At 39.6% G+C, this 18311-nt stretch overlaps 2 protein-coding genes across 8 annotated transcripts in view; both read right to left on the bottom strand.

Moving 5' to 3' along the window:
- The window catches only part of LOC112540528 (malignant fibrous histiocytoma-amplified sequence 1 homolog), a 22441-nt gene extending 6448 nt beyond the window's left edge, over positions 1 to 15993 (bottom strand). For 2 of the 7 annotated variants that reach the window (XR_015797124.1, XM_088146106.1), the window contains exons 1-6: positions 9206 to 9469; positions 6635 to 7514; positions 5040 to 5331; positions 4494 to 4683; positions 3109 to 3299; positions 747 to 1231 (exon numbers count right to left, since the gene is read on the bottom strand). Coding sequence is in view for 6 of the 7 variants with exons in the window: in XM_088146106.1 (XP_088002232.1) it covers positions 747 to 1231; positions 3109 to 3299; positions 4494 to 4683; positions 5040 to 5331; positions 6635 to 7514; positions 9206 to 9287 (2120 nt within the window). In the remaining variant the exon portion in view is untranslated. Of the gene's footprint in view, positions 1 to 746; positions 1232 to 3108; positions 3300 to 4493; positions 4684 to 5039; positions 5332 to 6634; positions 7515 to 8551; positions 8811 to 8918; positions 9088 to 9205; positions 9471 to 11444; positions 11659 to 15863 lie in introns of those variants that run through there. The other 5 variants (XM_088146103.1, XM_088146105.1, XM_088146101.1 and 2 more) reach the window with 5 other exon arrangements.
- Positions 15994 to 16031: 38 nt separating this feature from the next.
- The window catches only part of PHRF1 (PHD and ring finger domains 1), a 32653-nt gene continuing 30373 nt past the window's right edge, over positions 16032 to 18311 (bottom strand). Inside the window, 3 exon segments of the mRNA XM_015887906.3 lie at positions 16032 to 16910; positions 16912 to 17004; positions 17260 to 17388. Coding sequence (XP_015743392.2) covers positions 16875 to 16910; positions 16912 to 17004; positions 17260 to 17388 — 258 coding nt within the window. The 3' untranslated portion in view covers positions 16032 to 16874.

Raw genomic sequence — 18311 nt, forward strand, 5'->3', positions numbered from 1 at the left:
AGAAAACAGCCAATGCTTTCAGATGCTCTCTCTTCCTCCAGTATTAGTGGTTCTGCTTATGTTAGGCCCAGGCATCTTAGTTGCAACAATAATCAATTCAACAGGGGACTAAACAGCCCATCTTCTAGAGAGTCCCTAATGCTTAAAACCAATGGGATGCAGTTATTTATGGTGGTTTAGGGCTCAAGAGACCAGATTCAAGCCCACACTCAGCATGGAAACTCATTGAAGAACTCTGGTCCAGTCTCTGGCCCTTAGGGTTGTTGAGAGGAAAACCAGAGGTGGAAGTGCTGCGTAGGTGACCTTGAGTTCTGGGAGGGAAGGAGGGTTACTGTGTAATGATGGGTATTGTATCTTTCAGAAACAGAATTAAGCAGCCTGGTTACAGCTGTGTGTTTTGCTGTTGTATTCACAAAATCATCACAAATTTACTTTCCTACAGATTAGAATGGATCCCTATTTCACAGTCTGCGGGAAAACACTCCAACAGAGGATTAGGAGAGATTACTTTAAAGACAACATATCATCAGCCAAACTACCAGCACCCAGCAAAACCCTCACTCCAACACAGTTTTGCAAGTTACAGGAGGCATATTGTCAGGAATTGTCCAGTAAATACTGGTTGCCTCATCCTTATATGTGATCCCTACTTATATAAATCAACTTTGAAGAGGCCCTCAGTTGTAGATATTGGCCACATGTTGGCTTGTCATTATCTTTGACACTTAGCAGATAATATTCAATACCTTTGGAAGAAGCCCTCCGGGATCTCAGGAGAAAAGTACAGGTGAATATGCAGGTCCTCTGGGTGATCTTTTCCCCACATTGCCGAAACCTCCTGACTTTGATTGAGATAGTTAGGAAATAAGTAGCATGTGTCCTTGTCCTGGCTTTGCAGAGTTTCCCATGGCTTCCCAGGCACAAATGCTTTGGCTCTAGGATTAAGCCCTTGTACATTTCTGATCTCCAGGCAGATCTCAAAGTGCTCTAGCAGGCTGAAGAGTTTCCCCTTCTGGAATCTGCTTCCCACCATTTCCTCAAAGATGTCTACCATGTTGTCTAAAGAAAGCTGGTGCTTAAGCAAAGCTCTCATGGCTTTCTGGCATAGCATGGCTTTGGATTTAAATGTCAGCACCCAGTTGGCCTGGTCTCGGATGGTGGCATGTTCTCCTATCAAGATGTCCACAGAAATGCTCTCCAGCTGTTGCATTAGGCCATGCCTCACAAGAGTCTGGAAAAACAAAAGCATTTGTACCCAAGTAGGCTCACAATTTTCCTAGAGGAGCTGACTGAAGATGAATCAAGAACTATGAGTAGATCTCTTGGTGTCTTGTTTGTTATTGTTATTGGTTCCTAAATGTTTCCTAAAAGATTATTTTCTAATTCCTAAATATTTAATCATAGCAACAATAAAATCACTCCTTCTGTCCTACCCCCCTCTTAAGCAAGTTTATGAACTGAGATCTCAGCTCAGAAACAAAAATTATCAGGCTATTCTTCCACTCTACCTGTGCCCCCATCCCCAGGCCACTCTTTTGCATCTGGCCCTCTGGGTTTGAACAGGACATGAACTTGTCCCACAAGTCTGGAGCATGCCCTAAAATACCCCACTGCCTTTTACTTCTTGTTGGAAGTGGCAAAGTGAAGGAAATATGGTTTCCAGCAAAGTTAAGCTGAAACATACAAAGAAACTTTGAAAAGTTCTTCCTCTCAGTAGCTGGTATGGAGCTAAATCAATACGTATGTTTGCTATTCCATCCTGCAACATAATCTGGAATCTTATTTTGAATTCCTGCATTGAAGTGGATGGCTTGCCATTTAGCTGGTGCTTCTGGACAGGATATCCACTTCTAGTCTGACTAGCATACTGCTACAAACCATTGGTTTTCTGCTGTAAGATACGATCAGAATGCCAAGTGACCATCCATACTTCAAAGTGACCCACATAACACGTGGATGCAGCCAATCATTAGTGTTGCCTTATTCCATTTCCCAGCCTCTCCAGTTTAAAGCTAGTGCTTTGCCCTTCCTTTCTCCAAACCCCTTTTCTCCCAACCTTTTGAATGTACTATCATTTTATTTCTAGAAATATTTATGAGGTCCTGATCTGTATTGTGGTTAGGGCTGAACTACCTGAGGATCTCCTATATTCTGCTTAGAAATGCAGCAGGATAGCCTCCCCTGTGAATTAGCAGAAGGCACGGTCATCTGAAGGGCATCCTTAGATCCGGCATGCTAGGGATCAAAAGTGTTGAAATAACTTTCCCGAACAACTGACTTCAGGTTCACATTGGATGTAGTCAGGGGCAAGAAATCTCCTAGGGATCCATGGGAGCTGCAAACATTATGAACCCCAAGCATTGATCTTGTTTAGGTAAAGATACTGGGTAGGACTGCAATGTGGCTTAATACATTCCACTCATACAACTTGACCTGTTGTATCTGGCTCGCCTACTTATTGCATCCTTTGCACATTATGTTTATTCTGTTCTGGAGGGTCTCTCAACTCTCAGAGCAGCTTTTCAGGAAGCCAAGGGAGTAGAATAGAGCAAGAAAAATAGATGCCCCCCCTTGCCCAAATGGAAGTATTTTTCTATGAGAAGGAGACCCATGTGGGCTGCTTGGTTTTAACTGCAGTTCTCAAATAACTATTTTGCTTTTAAAAATTTATAGGAAAATGCAAAGAAAGCATTTACCAACACCACCACTGGGCTAATTCAGAGACAATACAAAAAATGTAGAGGCTGCTCATGAATGACCCCACCCTCCTCCCCAAAGTCCAGTACTTTCATTCATATCATTAATAATCTTTGCTGAATGGGACTTGGGAGAAAACACAACAGGAAGTTTTGGCAGCTGCTGTTGAGTCTATGGAAGATTGCTTATGCTATTATTTTAATAGTTTAAATTTGTTTTTTATCTTTGTTTTGACTTGCTGTACTCCACAGAGTGTCTGTCAGGACTGGGGGCAGGTTCTAAATATGATCAAACAATTATTTTTTAAACCAACTATGGTCTGTGGAAATCTGGCTTCTAGCGAACTTCAGAGAAGCAATGCCCCCACTGTTCTGGAAGAGGCTTCTACAGCGGAATCAAGCTGGTACTCACTTTGAAGAGAGTGATCAGAATCGTTGGACGGAGGAACACCGTGCCTTCCAGCTGCTTGATCTTTTCATACCATACAATTAATCCAATGCGATGAAGGTATCTCAAAATATCCTGTAGAAGTTCTCTATCCAAGTGGACCAAGTGATACTGGCAGGAGAGCTTGCTACATAAAAGACTGAAGTTCACCATCCCTAAAGTATCAGAACAGCGCTTGTTGAGAGCTACTGCAAGACAATCAATCTGAGGCAATCAATCTACAGTACCTTCTACGCTTCAGAAGTGAGACTTGCTGTTAAATAAATAGGTTCAGGTTACTTCTAAAGGGGCAACATCAAAGGAAAAATAAATAGGGCCAATTGTACTAAGTGATCATTACTTTGGCATTTAAATTAGCTTGTCCAACTTTGATCTCTGGTATTCTGGTATAAACACAGGTATGGGAATCACAAAATAATGTTATCAATCCATGCATTAAGTTCTGAACATTTAAGATAAGGTTCTTTCATTGTGGTCTTGTTGCTGTTGAAATTATATGCCTTTAGTGGGTGGTGGGATGTTGTTGTCCCCAACAACTTAGTGTAAGAATTTGAATTTGTGACTTTGAGTAGGAAATGTAGATCTCATCTTTTTCTTTTCTTTGCATAGCATGCTTAATTTATTATGACTGCCTAAATTAAGGAAAGAGACCCAATTTGGTGTAGTGGTTAAGGCATCAGGCTAGGAACTGGGAGACCCGGAGTTCTAGTCCCACCTAGGCACAAAGCCAGCTGGGTGACCGTGGGCCAGTCACTTTCTCTCAGCCCTAGGAAGGAGGCCAGGGCAGAACCACTTCTGAAAACTGCAGGGACTTCACCAGGCAATTACCAGGAGTCAAAAACTGACTGGAAAGTACACACACACACACACACACACAAAATTAAGGAAAGTCTCCCCATGACAACTGCATTCAAAGGGATCTCTCTCTTTCTAATGCTCCAAATCTTTGAGTCCAGTCAATTAACTTTTTATTCAACAGGCCTTATAATTAGACTATATTTTAATTGATGTATTTGGACTTCTATGCTTTTTAAATAAGTACTTGCCCTAAATATTCAGGAAACTCAGTACCTAAATAAACTTAGCTTGTATAAAGAGAAGTCCATCTCAAGGCCAACCTCCACCTATTGCCTCAGCAGTTGTAGGTGCCCAAATGAACTCAGTTTTAATTCAGGCCTCCCCAGACAATTTAGGGGCCATGCCCCAAATAATCCTTCTAAGCTAGTTGCGGTTATATAGCTGGGGCAAAATACACTTACAGCAACACATATCCAAAGGCTAAGATCTGGCAGTAAAAAGAAAGAAAGAGGAGATCTATAAAATACCCACTGATAACAACATTTACTTGCCATGTTCAGTCATTTCTTCATTGTTTTGCATCATATCCACAATTGCTGCTTCTACTTGTTTATAAATAGGGGGAAGCACTTGGATGATATTGGGGAATAGCTTTTCATTCTTGACGTGCTCCAAGATTGTTCCTTCAAGTGTTTTAATGTCCAGGTAATCCATGCAGTTGACAGGAACAAGATCTAGAATCTAGAACAGAAAATGCATAGAGACAAAGAGAACTCCTAACAAGCAAGCAAGTGGGGAAATTACTGACATACTGCTTGGTATCCAGCTTTTGTGGAAGCTTAATGGAGAATGGAGTGAAATAGGAGATGCCATACGTGCTTATGTGTGGCCTGACAAAAGTGGAGCAACAGTAAAGTTTCTCCCTCTCTCTCATAGAACGTGGAGCCACCTGATTGGCTAGAGATTCAGGACAGGGAGAAAAACAACAACAACTCATCACTACTCAGATCGCTTTCCGAGGTGTTTGGACAGTTGCATGCCAGCACTTTCTGAGTTGAGATCATTGTATATGAAATATATATGACAGTATTCCTTACTGTAAGGGTGCAGTTTTCCATTTCTTTCAGTCGAGTCCACTGGTCCTCATAGAACTCAGACTCCTCATTGTCTTCCAGGTTAGCAATAAGGTGAGCTAGGTTGATCTGTCTCTCCTCCAGCATGGTCTGTATCTTGCGCATGATGTCCTTTTTCTTTTCTTCAACCTCCTCCTCAGAACATTCATCTATGTGAGTTCCAACAGGAAGGACTACAGAGTTTGGCACTCGCATAAAGAGGTTGCTAATCCAAAATCCAACAAGATCCTTGAAGGAGTCATTGGTAAGCTGGTACCTACAAAAAGAAAAGTGACAGATCACTGAGCCAGCTGACCCATCATCATGTTGACAAACTAGCTTATCTAAAATGCAAGTATTTTCAATTGTCTCAACCATCATGTAATATTGGCAGCTCACCTAGAGTTTCTTTTTCTTTCTCGTCTTCCTCATTAAAGTTATATACCATTACTTGTAAAGTAATGCCGAGCTCCTTAAGTAAAAATAAAAAAAACCAGGAGATGCTCAGGTAGCCATCTGCCAGGCATTGCCCATTGATGGATGACACCACAAGCAGTTCCTTACTCCTGAAATCTCAAAGGCTGGGCCAGTGTATCAAAGATATGATCTCAGCATAAGATGAACTGAGATATTATTTAAAATATTATTTTTATTATTATTGATGATGATGATGATGATGATGATGATGAAATATTATTTAATATATCCATTAAGAGAAAATCATAGATGATTGTTGGAGACAAGAGACAAGCCAACAAAAATGTACCATTTAAAAAAGATGTGCAGAAAAGTGGGAAGTATCTGTCACTAAATACGAGAAGTGGATTCTCCATATGCTCAGTTGCATTTCAACTTTAAAAGGAAGCAATAAGGATTCAGTCTTTTGACTGTTGTATTTGACTGCCTGAGATTTCAACTCAGACATCCATTTTTGAAAATTCAAAACCTGTGGGCAGGACCGATTAAAAGGATCCTTCCTGCAGTTTTGTGGTCAAATTCCTTCTGTGTCAGAAAACCCTAGAAAAATTAATTTAGTAGATACATTATGTATTTCATTCAGCAAATACGCAGTGCAATCCTATGCCGGTTTATTGGAAGTGAGTTCAGCTGGACTGGCAAAACATTTCGGGTTTAGATGCCACACCTATCAGATAGCACTGAGGTAGTAGAAAAATGGTAATTATTGCCTCTTGTGAGAACCCATAATATCACCACCAAAATCCAGCCAAAGTTTAAGCATTTAAGTCTGACTCATTTTAGAACTAGATGTGCATGCTTAGATCTACCCATTCCGCTGAAATTCACGGGACTGTCTCTGAAAAACATTTCATGTTCAGAGCATTGGGGCCAGGATGTTGGATGAGCCTGTCTTGATTGTGCTGAGCACGTCAAGATGATTGCACTTTGGCCTTGGTTATATTGCATCCTGTCTTTGTGTTTTTTAAGTGTATTGGCTGCTTTTGTTGTGTGCCCTGAAACCTACATTAGCTGCCCAGAGTCACAATTTCTTATTTGGGTGACCATATAAATCTTGTTAACAAATAAATAAATGTTCACAAGGGAAGCAAGAGAACACTTACTGGTGAAAGTTAATGACCAAGATGACAAGGGCCTGTGAAGTAATGAACATATGGTGGGTCACATAGTATTCCAGCTGGCCAGCAAAATCCCAAAAGAGAAAGGTGAAGCCTTGGAAATGGAACTCACTTATGTCAATTCCAACAGTCCGCTCTTCCTCCGACACTCGAACAATTTGTCCCTGCTTTAAGCTTTTGCAGATTGTAGACTTTCCTGCTAAGGATGTCCCCAAAAACATTGTCTTGACCCGCTTGTCCTCCTCTGCTTGGCCGTTCTGCAGCTGATTGAAATAGCTGATGATCTGTCTGATACCCCCTGCGCATACTTCAACTGGGGGTTCCCTCAGTGAGTTCCCATTTACCTTGAACATCTTCAGGGGCAGCTCTTTGAACATTTCTATGGGAAGCTGGTGCAAAAAATTATTTTGCACGTAGAATTCTTGCAAGTTTTTTAACTCCAAGACTACTAGAGGGATGGCTTGGAATAAGTTTGTGGACAAGTTTAAATACTGGAGACAGTCACGACAGGCAGCTAGATCATTGGGAAGACTGTCTAAGCGGTTGTTGTTAAGTCGGAGATGTTTTAACTTAGGGAGAGAAGAGAAGACTCCCTCTGGGATATCTCGGATTTGGTTCTGATTGAGTTCAAGCTTCTCCAGATGGATCAAGTTCTGGATTTCCACTGGAAAGTCTGTCATAGCATTTTTAGACAAAATCAGTTTTTTCAGGTTGCAAAGGTGTGAAATCCCAGTGATATGTTTCAACTTGTTCCGGTCCAAATTCAGGCTCTCTATACTGCTATTTTGTAGGACTTCAAGTGGAAGAACTCGGAGTCTCAATCTGGAGAGTGTCACTTCATTTGGAAAGGCTTCTTGCCCTTGATCTGAAGAACAGAGGATACAAGTTATTGTGATTAAGGGGGGGAAAAGACTGAAATTTTTTCTAATGCTCACTATTAGAAAAATTATGTATTAGGTGAGCCCATTTAGATGATCTAGTAGTAGTGGAGGGAAAAATGGTTACAGTTCCAAGGTCTCTCAAAGATTTGATTAAGCCAAATGTTACAGAAAGCAGACAGAGAAAGAGATAGGGGAGAGAGAAAGGGCAGGAAAGAGAGCAGGCTGACAATAAAGTATTGGGAAAATGAATTATATATTGCTTCAAACAGAATGGGGGAAAAGCTGCAGATAGAGATAATTTCAGATTACCCAAGACTGTCCCAAAAATTGGAGGAATAATAAGAGAATAAAAATGGCTGATACCACCCAGTTTGAAAACACAGAATCTAACTGTAACTCAAGCCCATTTTCTCAATAAAACACAAAAAACCCCTTCTAAATTAAAAAAAAAAATCAGAAGTAGAAATAAACTAGGTTATATCTGTATTAACAATGCTGAAAATAATTTATTCTGTACTACTGAAGTAATACCCCAATTCCAACAGTGCAATCCAAAATAGCATATTAAGGAATAACGTCTGTATTAGGCATCTCATAATCACATAAAAGGAGAGGCAAAGGAATGACTTTGCTGTTTATACAATCTTGTACTATAATTTAGCCACTTGATTTTAAGAATGCAGGTAAATGCTAAGTAATTTATGATTATGAGAGGGTCCAATTGTTGGATAGCTGATTAAAGTTGCTGCTTAGTATGCAATGTAAAACATGACTTATGGCTTAGCATCTTGCATGAACCCAGCCAATGGTGGCTAATTAAAGAAATCACTTTTTTAAAAAAAAGTTGCATAAAAGTTGTTTCAGCCCAGTCCATAAAAGAAAGGATGGGCAACCTCTGGCCCATATGGGTGGCCTGGTGCAAGTACCCAGGTAGTACAATACTACAGACCCCAGCCCACTGTCTTGCCTTTTCTCCTCAACTATAAGTAGAAAGCAACAGGAATTAAAGACTGATACTCACTAGGTCCATTCTGAGACATATTTTGGCCTTTGTTCCCTATTTAGCAAGCAGCAGCTGTATCCTTACCCTCTACCCATCTACTTTCATTTCTTGAAATCTTTTCATTTTGAAAAGGCCTGAGCTCCACCTTCTTTTCCCTTTATTTCAAAATACTGTACAGCCCTTCTCTTCTCTTTCTGCAACCCAAGGGAAATGAAAGAGGAAGAGCTGGATGCTCCGCAGATAGCAAACTGATGGCTCTCTGCTCCCAACCACTTCCGCAAAAATGATGCATACAATGTTTTTTTAAAAAAACATAATTTCATATGCCAGTTGTAACACTAGCCTTTCTTAAGGGTATGACGTCCCTTTAAATGTCTGATCTTACCGATTTCAGTAAATGCCATGCAAGTTTGAGAGCCCGTGTGGTCTAGTGGTTAAGGCACCAGGCTGGAAACCAGGAGACAGTGAGTTCTAGTCCTGCCATAGGCATGAAAGCCGGCTGGTGACCTTGGGCCAGTCACTCTCTCTCAGCCCAACCACCTCACAGGGTTGTATTGTGGGGAAAATAGGAGGAGGAAGGAGTATTAGGTATGTTCATCGCCTTGAGTTATTTATATAATAATAATAATAATAATAATAATAATAATAATAATAATAATAATAATAATGTACCAATAGTTATAGAAGCCTTAGGTGCAATCTCAAAACATCTGGAGCACCACTTGAACACCATCAGCATTGACAAAATCACCATCAGTCAATTGCAAAAGGCAGCTTTACTTGCAACAGCTTACATCCTGCAATGATACCTTTAACACCATTAAACAACAACATCTGCCTATCCCAGGTCCTTGGGAAGGCCTCGATAGGTGGACAAAAATGCCAAATCCAGTCTAAACATCTGGCTGGCTGTGCAACCACCCATCATCATCATCATCATCATTTTAAAAAAGGCAGGACAAACAAAATCTAAGGAAAAAAAGGTTTAGGCAGTACAGAAAACATTTGACCTAAGGTGAGAATCTGCTGAAATTCTTAGTAATACTTTGTTTTATTTTTAACTTTGTAGCTGGTCTGGGGACACATCCCAGAAAACAGATGTGTTGGTGTACATGGTGTTTGAGCATGTGTGGAGGGATGGTAATTGTTTCACTGAAGGATTCTTTTAGTGATGGGACAGATACTATTGCTTGCAACCCTTATGTTTGGTGCTTTCCACTGGCATTGTGTCCCTTGTTTGTGATATCATAATTCTGAAATTAGTCAAATCAGAAGATAGATAGTGGATTTATTTATCATTGTTCATAGAGGGGAGAAAGGACAGCAAGAATAACATTGTTGAAAGTAAGGTCTTCTGGTGTCAACTCCAATTTTTACAAAAAGTGCCTACACACAGTTTGTTATTTCTACTTTAGAGGCATTCTTTTAACATGACCAGTTTACAGAATGATCCTATGTACGTTTGTCAAGAATTCAATGCTACTGAATGTGTTTCCAAGTAGGAGTTAATAAAATGGCAAGATTAGGTTCTTTTTTTAATTAGCAGAAGCTACAAAGAATGTTTGGCTTCCAAATCTCAGTTAGGCAAGATGAGAACTTCCTGAAGATGTCCCTAATGAAATAGCTGATTTAGCTGAAATTGAGTGGAGCTAAATTGAGAAATGTCTAAAAAGCTGATTTATAAACCTAGATTTTACTAGTGTGTTTTAATTAAGAGTTGGCTGCCCAAATATACAATTTAGGATTAAGGCATTTATCTATCTTAGATGCTTGTGAGGATTGTGTATGTTTAATTAGTTGGGAATTTTAAGGGGGGTTGAGAATGTGAGTTCCAAAGTGATGGGACAGCCAAACAATGAAGTACCATTTTAAACAGGTGCTACTGAGTTGGGTATGATTCCTGGTGATTGTATGGACAAATGCTTGCCACTTCAGCTTAATTCTAGCAGCCACTCATTGCTCTTGTAAACACATTCCAGTAGTATCTTTGATCCCTTCCCTCCATCTTATTATCCACTGTTTATATCATCTTTTACTACTTGCAACCTTGCTGAGCACTATCATTTTTTAAAACTTCATTATTTGCTCGCATCATGTCAGGGCCAGTTCTAGGTCTAGGCAACCCAGGCAGTCACATATGGTGCCAAATTCAGGGCCAAAATTGAAAAGACTTCCAAAAAACACAATAAACACAAGCAAAAAGCAAAAAGCAGTAATGGCACACTCAGTGTGCCAGGGTACCCACTCAAGTGTTAAATACAGTTTTGCGGAATTGTTGCCATATGACAACAATAGGTGCAGATATAATTAAAATGACATGTAATTACGATGTAATTAAAATTAAAATTATTTAGAGTGAAAATTTCTGAGAAAAGAAAAAATGTCAGGGCTGAAAATTGTAAGCTCAACAACTCAAAGAAAAAAAATAATCAAGAGGGCATCTTTTTGAAATTCCTAACAAAATGAGAAGATGAGCCAAACCATAGGGGTTACCAGAATATGTCTTTGCCTAGGGCACCAAAATGTCTGGAGCCAGCCCTAATCACGTACCTATGATCTAGTGGTTAAGGCACCAGGCTAGAAAGCAGGAGACAGTGAGTTCTAGTCCTGCCTTAGTCATGAATGCTGGCTGGGTGGCTTTGGGCCAGTCACTCTCTCTCAGCCCAAGTCACCTCACAGGGTTGTATTGTGGGGAAAATAGGAGGAAGGAGTATTAGGTATGTTCACCGCCTTGAGTTATTTATAAAAATAATAAAGGTGGGATTAAAAAAATCTAAAACATAAAATTAAAAAAAAATGAGTTTCTGGATAATCTTCATTGACTCAAGGGAGTCATCCATCAGAGCTAAATGACTGGTCCTTCTTGCCATCCAAGCAATGCTCATGTTTACATAAGATACAAAACACTTACTCTGAACCATAGCACTGTTACCAGTCCATCTGTTGCCACCAACTGCCCCAACCTTTTTGTCCTGCATCCTCTCCATGTTCTTGGTGGGATTCAGCTCTTGTCCCTTGGTATTCTCCAGCCTTCAATGAGTCTGCAGCAATTCTGATGACCTGCCAGCAAATCCCATCTGGTTCCTTTCTAAACACCCAGTATGCTTTGATTCACAGATGAAGACCTTGAAAAGGACAAGGGAAAGAGGGGTATTGGGGTGGGCATTTTCCCAGCAGCGCACCCTTCCTTTCATCAGGAAAATATGCATCCTTGCCCTGGTCTCTTCCATTCTCACTCTTCCTCCATGTTTCTTTCTTACAGTAGCTTCTTGTCATTGTAATCTAATGTTCTGGTACACTCATTGACTGATTATGGGCCACCAAGTTGTTGTTGGCTCTTAGCAACCACATAGATAGATTTTCTCCATGATGATCTGCCCCTAACCTGATCTTTCAGTCTTCAAAAGGTATACTCATTGCCACTGTAATTGAGTCTATCCACCTTGCTGCTGGCCATTCTCTTAGCCTTAATAAATTCCATATTCTGGCACAGTCTGCACAAAAGACTTGCTACAGTTAAATGAAAAGATCTGATCTCATGAAGAGAATTCTTTCATACTACTCCTGATAACGTATAATCAAAAAAACATGGCCCACAAATATTCCCATTTTTGGCATATCTACATTTAACAATGATTAGAAATCTGCTGTGGAATTTTAAATTTTAAAACTGGAAACTGCCAAGAAGAGAAGAGAAGAGAAGCTAAAGCCAAGAAAGACAAAAATCTCAGAAAAGGACAAAGAGTTTCAGAGAGCTGTTAGAAGAGACCAAGAAGCAGTATTACATCTGTAAAGACATTGAAGATGAACACAGACATGGAAAAACAAGGAAAGTCTTTCAAAAGATCTCTGAACTCAGAAGGAGGTTCCATCCTTGAACTGGTATGCTAAAGGATGCCAATGGACAGATAGTAACCAATTCGAACAAGATCAAAGGAAGATGGAAGGAGTATACAGTAGAGACACTAGGAGTATACAGTAGGAGACACTAAGAGTATACAGTAGAAACACTATATAGTAGAGACGTCAACATCCAAGACACCTTACAAGGTATTCTTTACTTACAAAAATCTCTAGTACTACAAAATGAAGTTAGATCAGCACTCCAGTCATTAACAAGTCGGAAGGCTACAAGAACTGATGGAATACCCACTGAAATATGGCAAGCAACAGAAGGAGAATCAGTCAGGGTTCTAAACAAGCTATGTCAGCAAATCTGGAGAATGACACAGTGGCCAACCAATTAGAATAGGTCATTCTATATTCCAGTATCAAAATAAGGAGCCTTAACAGTGTGTGCAAACTACTGTACAAGATCCTTAATTTCACATACTAGCAAAATAATGCTTAGGATCATCCAACACACATTAGAACCCTACATGGAAAAAGAGATGCCAGATGTTCAAGCTGGCTTTAGGAAAGGCTAGGAACACAAGACATTATTGCTGATGCATGCTAGATAATTGAGAAGGCCAAAGAATACCAAAAAGAAGTCAGTGCTGTGCTTCATCGATTATAGAAAGGCCTTTGATTATGTCAATCATGTCAAGCTATGGAAAGTGCTCAGAAAAATGGGAATCCCAGAACATCTCATTGTCCTCATGAGAAACTTATATTCAGGTCAGGAAACCACAGTACGGACAGAATCTGGCGAAACAGACTGGCTCCAGGTTGGCAAAGGAGTGCAACGAGGTTGTGTACTCTCCCCTTATTTATTCAATCTGTATGCTGAATATATATTAAGGAAAGCTGAATTGGAAAATGAGTGTGCTTTTAAAATTGGAAGAAACATCAATAACCTGCACTATGCTGATGACACTACCCTGATAGCTGAAAATGCAAAGGATCTGCAAGCCCTAGTACTAAAAGTCAAAGAGCACAGTGAAAAAATGAAACTAAAATTAAATATAAAGAAGACCAAACTAATGACCACATGTAGAACAACAAACCTTAGAACTGACAATAAGGATATTGAAGTGGTGGATAGCTTCTCCCTTTTAGGATCAACCAGCAACAGTAAAGGAACAAACAGTCAAGAAATAGACTAGCAGACTAGCACTTGGTACAGCAGCCATGAAGACCTTGGAAAAGATATTCAAATGCTGTGATGTGTCTATACCTACAAAGATCAGAATTGTGCAAGCTATGATATTCCCTGTGATACTCTATGGAAATGAAAGTTGGACTTTAAAGAAGCAGGATAGGAAGAATATTGATGCCTCTGAATTTTGGTGTTGGAGAAGACTCCTGAGAATACCATGGACGGCCAAGAAAACAAACCGATGGATCATCAAACAAATCAACCCAGAGTTCTCTCTCAAGGCACAAATGACCAGGCCCAAATTATCCTGCTTCAGGCACATTATGTGAAGACCCAGCTCTCTGGAAAAAGATTCTAATGCTGGGAAAGGTGGAAGGAAAGAGAAGAGGATGACCAGCAGCAAGGTGGATGAACTCAGTTATAGCGGCAATGAGTGCACCATTGGGAAACTTGAAAAAACAGGTAGATCGAGAAAATCTATCTATGTGGTCACTAGAAGTTGAAAATGACTTGATAGCACCTCATCAATCAATCAGCTTGGAAATGTATTCCTAGATTATAATCTAGTAGACTTCCAGGCCCAATTGTAAGTGCTGATTATCAGCTTTTAAGCCCTACACAGTACTGAGATACATCAGGCAATGCCTTCCCAGTGTTCAATTAGCCAGTCTGTTCAGGACATCTAGAGAGGATCTGCTGAGTTTCCCCTTTTGGAGAGGTTCATGACATGTGGACAGCCCTTCCTGTGGTAACCTCCATTCTTTGGAACACCCTTACTGCAGAATTTCAGGTAGCCACTATTCTTATATTTTGAAAACTTAACTAAGCGCTGTTCCAGCACGCCTAAACCTCTGACTGATTGTGGATGGCTGTCATGGGTATTGTTGATTATACTAATAACTTTTGCTTTTTATTGTCTCCATTACACATTTTTAATGTTGTGTCTTGCTGTTGGCTGCCTGAGTCCTTTTGGATTGGGGTGGATTATAAATTAATCATTTGATCCACTCTCTCATTAGTCAACCCCAATGAAGGACAAACCTAAAGCATTGGCTAGAAATGCTGAACCTTAGCTGCTTTATTTCACAGGAAAAAAAAAAAAGCATTTAAGCATCCTTAAAGTACTGGAAACTGTTCAGGGAACAAAATGTCCTCCAGATGGGGTAGTTTAACTACTTACACTGTAAATAATTCCTCCACTGAACATTAACGTATTTCCCCACGAATTGCCCATCTCTTAAAACCAGCTGTAGAACGTTAGTGAGGAGCCTGCCATTCCTACAAGTCTCATTGAAGGGCACACACAAAAACAATGTGATCTACTGTATATTGTTCCCAAACTGTGTAAGGTGCAACATTACAAACTTCATATGACACCCTTCTTACTCTGTTTTTGGAAACTTTTCATTCATTTCATTCTGAATGTTTTTAGAAGTCATTTTGATGGATTTAATAGTGTATTTGTTGTGTATCACTTTGTGGCTTTTAAAGCCAAAAGAGGGCAAAAATAGTATGTATTAATTAAGCATTATGTTGTACTAATTCAATATATACCTGAACTAATTTTGTCAAATTGGAAGGAGGAAGAAAATGCTTTGTTTTGTTTTTTAGTTTTTAAAAAAGAGATCCTGGAGCTATTAGAAAAGTTACACTAATGTATCACCAGTCTTGGCAATTTGACAGCAGCAATCTCAGCATGCACTCCTATCCAATTTCTTTCCCACTGCAGCAGAGCTCCTAAGATAGTGGAAATGGCCTGGAAGTTAAGTCAATAGATGGAATGTATCACTATCCCTTAGGAACGCTAAATGTCATTCTTCCACCTTACTCCAGCACATGCCACTTAGGGGTGTTGCTAATGTGGGATGCCCAATAATAAATCCTAGGGGAAAATAAACATCCAAGAATTATCTTCATGCACTCTGATAACTTGAAGTGGCTTAAGTCGTCCTTTAAACAAAAAAGATTTATGTTAAAGGCAGTAATGGGATGTCTGTCAAATCCTCCTTTTGGTGTCCACCTAATTTTCAGCTCTATGAATGTTTAACTTTTTATTTAATTAAAAATTATTTATTAATTTTATTTTTTTTAAAGGAAAACATGGCATGCTGCAAAGATCAGCCTCTACCATATTATTTAATTTAAAGAATTACTCTAGGACCAACATTCCTATACAATAAAATGGTCAATTGCAACAGCCCATTATATGATTTGAGAATGTGCTCACCTGCCTAAAAAAAAAATTCCACAACTGAGAATAGACAGAGAACAACTACTACCATAGTTTACCTTTTATTCTTTTTATATGTCTTCTATTCTTCCTTGTTTATACTCTTTTTTAAAAATTAAAAATTTTAAAGAAAGTGAAGCTCCTGAAAATTGTGCCCACTTGATCTTGATTAACATCAGAAATCAGGAATAAGACCACAATCAACAAATGAACAAATATGAGTAAGAAACAATTCAAAATAATTTTATAAATTGTAAGATTTCTGCTTTATACATAGTCTTGGGTTTGCTTTTCAAACTCTGCTCTTCTCCATCTCTCTTGTTCAAAGGCAGTTTGTTGAATGCAAAATAGACTCAGAACCGGCCTTCAGTACATTATTCACATGAAGCATCACACAACTCAGTTCACTGTCACACTGCCCCAGAGATCCCAAATGAAGTTCCTCATTGAGACATTGTAACAAAGCGTAAATAATTACCACCTCTATAGCAAGATTTTCAGAAAAAAATTTATAAAGGTTAACATACATCTGCATGTCCCATTTGACAGAACAAGTCCAATATTTCTTTCATAGGACAGCCAAAAAAATACCACGGTTCAAGTATGAAACCAATTTCTGAGAATCACAAAAGAATCCATATTTTTCATAAATAAGAACACAATGGGAGAAGCATACACTGTTGTATGCTGGATATAAAAGTGTTTTAAACCCTGGGGAGAGGTGCACAGACCAAAGAAAAAAGGAGGCTGAAGTAAAACCATGACAAATAATTAGGCCACCCCCACCATATACACACACGCACACTTCCTTTCCCCAGAGTTTCTTCAGAGGTTAAGGGGGAATATGCTGACCCAAGTGTTTCTCAATCAGCAGTCAACTCCAAGGAGATGTGCTCCTATGTGAAAATGTGTCTAGCTGCAGGAAGGTCTTCTGCATCCAGTTTTCAGGGGTGGGGAAGAGAAGGGATTGCAACATGCAATGGTATATTCCTGCCTCCCTCGAAGGGAAGAAAAACGTCATCATCTAGCCAACTTCCTGCGTCTTCCACAAGCACTTCTCGTTTCTTGGTTTAGTCATGAAGCTCTTCTTCAGCATTGGTCTTTTTTGTGTTTCCTGATATGTTTGTATTTCTCCACATAAGCTTTCACAAGATTAGCCACCTTCACAGGGTTGATTTCACCGCTTTTGCTATGACAGATCTGTAAAGAGAACAAGGGGGCTGTTTGTAAGTCAAGTCCAGGAATTAATGCAAGCAGCAACCTTCTGCATTTCTTGACTTCAGATTTGCTATTTGAAGGGGCAGGATATTACTGTGTCTGTTGCTAAAAACCAGCCCCAAAGCTATATACATACAACCATACCCATGTTTGCTTACTTACCTTTCTGTTCTTTCTTTCAACACACACTATCACAGCCACCCTAAGATGAGAATATAACAATTCCACAATTCCAACCTTTTGCACAGCTTTCCGAAGAATATCCTTGTATTCCTCCTTTGTGATCTCCCTCTTCTGGTAAAAGGGCTTAATTGCAAGTTTCACTTCTTCCACCGCTCTCTCTTGCATGTGAAGTTTCTTCATGTACTGCAAGGAAAGACACTAGGTTAATTCAAAGATCCACATGCAATCCGCATCTCAAAACTGCCAATCAAAACACCTTCTGTTACTGGACAGAGGCACACAACATTTTTGCTGCACTGGCACTACATTTTTTATATTTCACCCACTGACCATCAATGTGCAACACAACAGAAGTTGGAATTTTGGGATCATTCGGGGTCTAACCTGTTTTTGGAGGGGAGGGGAGGTTGTTTTTTACTGTATAAGATACTATACATTATTATATTAACTTGAATGTTTTCCTCAGAATTAATATCACCAACTGTTCTCCCTTTAAGTTCTTTGGAAAAGATAAGTGTTTGCCTTTCATAAGAAAGCAAGCACTTTAAGTGTGATCTGAATAGAAACTCAGAGGCAATACCTTAAACATTAATTTATATTTGTTGTACAGGTAGTCCTTGCTTACCAATCACTCATTCAATGACAATTCAAAGTTGCAATGGCACTGAAAAAGGACACTTACAACTGGTCCTTGAAGTTGCGGCTGTTGCAGTGTCCCCATGGTCATGTGATTGTGATTGTGGCACTTGGCAACCAGCATGCATTTACGACAGTCGCAGCGTCCCACAGTCACATGATCGCCATTTGCGATCTTCCTGCCAACTTCGGACAAGCAAAGTCAATGGGGAAGCCGGGAGGAAGTCGCAAGTTGTGGTCATGTGATGTAGTGCTTAGTGACCCATGGTGATTTGCTGAATGACCACAGCCAGAACTGATGTCATAAATCAGCGCAGAGAGAATACCTTCTGTATTCTGTACCTTGAAAAGGGCCAATGAGATACAGGCTTTTTTTTTAGGAAAAGGAAGAACATGATGCAGATCAAATACTGAATGGAGAGAAGCTAGAACATGAGATCATTTGATGAAACTGATCAGCAGGAGTTTAC

This window comes from Python bivittatus, unplaced genomic scaffold (assembly GCF_059951505.1).
Source record: "Python bivittatus isolate LINGU-HERP-01145 unplaced genomic scaffold, Pbiv_v1 ctg000480_np1212, whole genome shotgun sequence".
In the NCBI taxonomy this organism is placed as follows: domain Eukaryota; kingdom Metazoa; phylum Chordata; class Lepidosauria; order Squamata; family Pythonidae; genus Python; species Python bivittatus.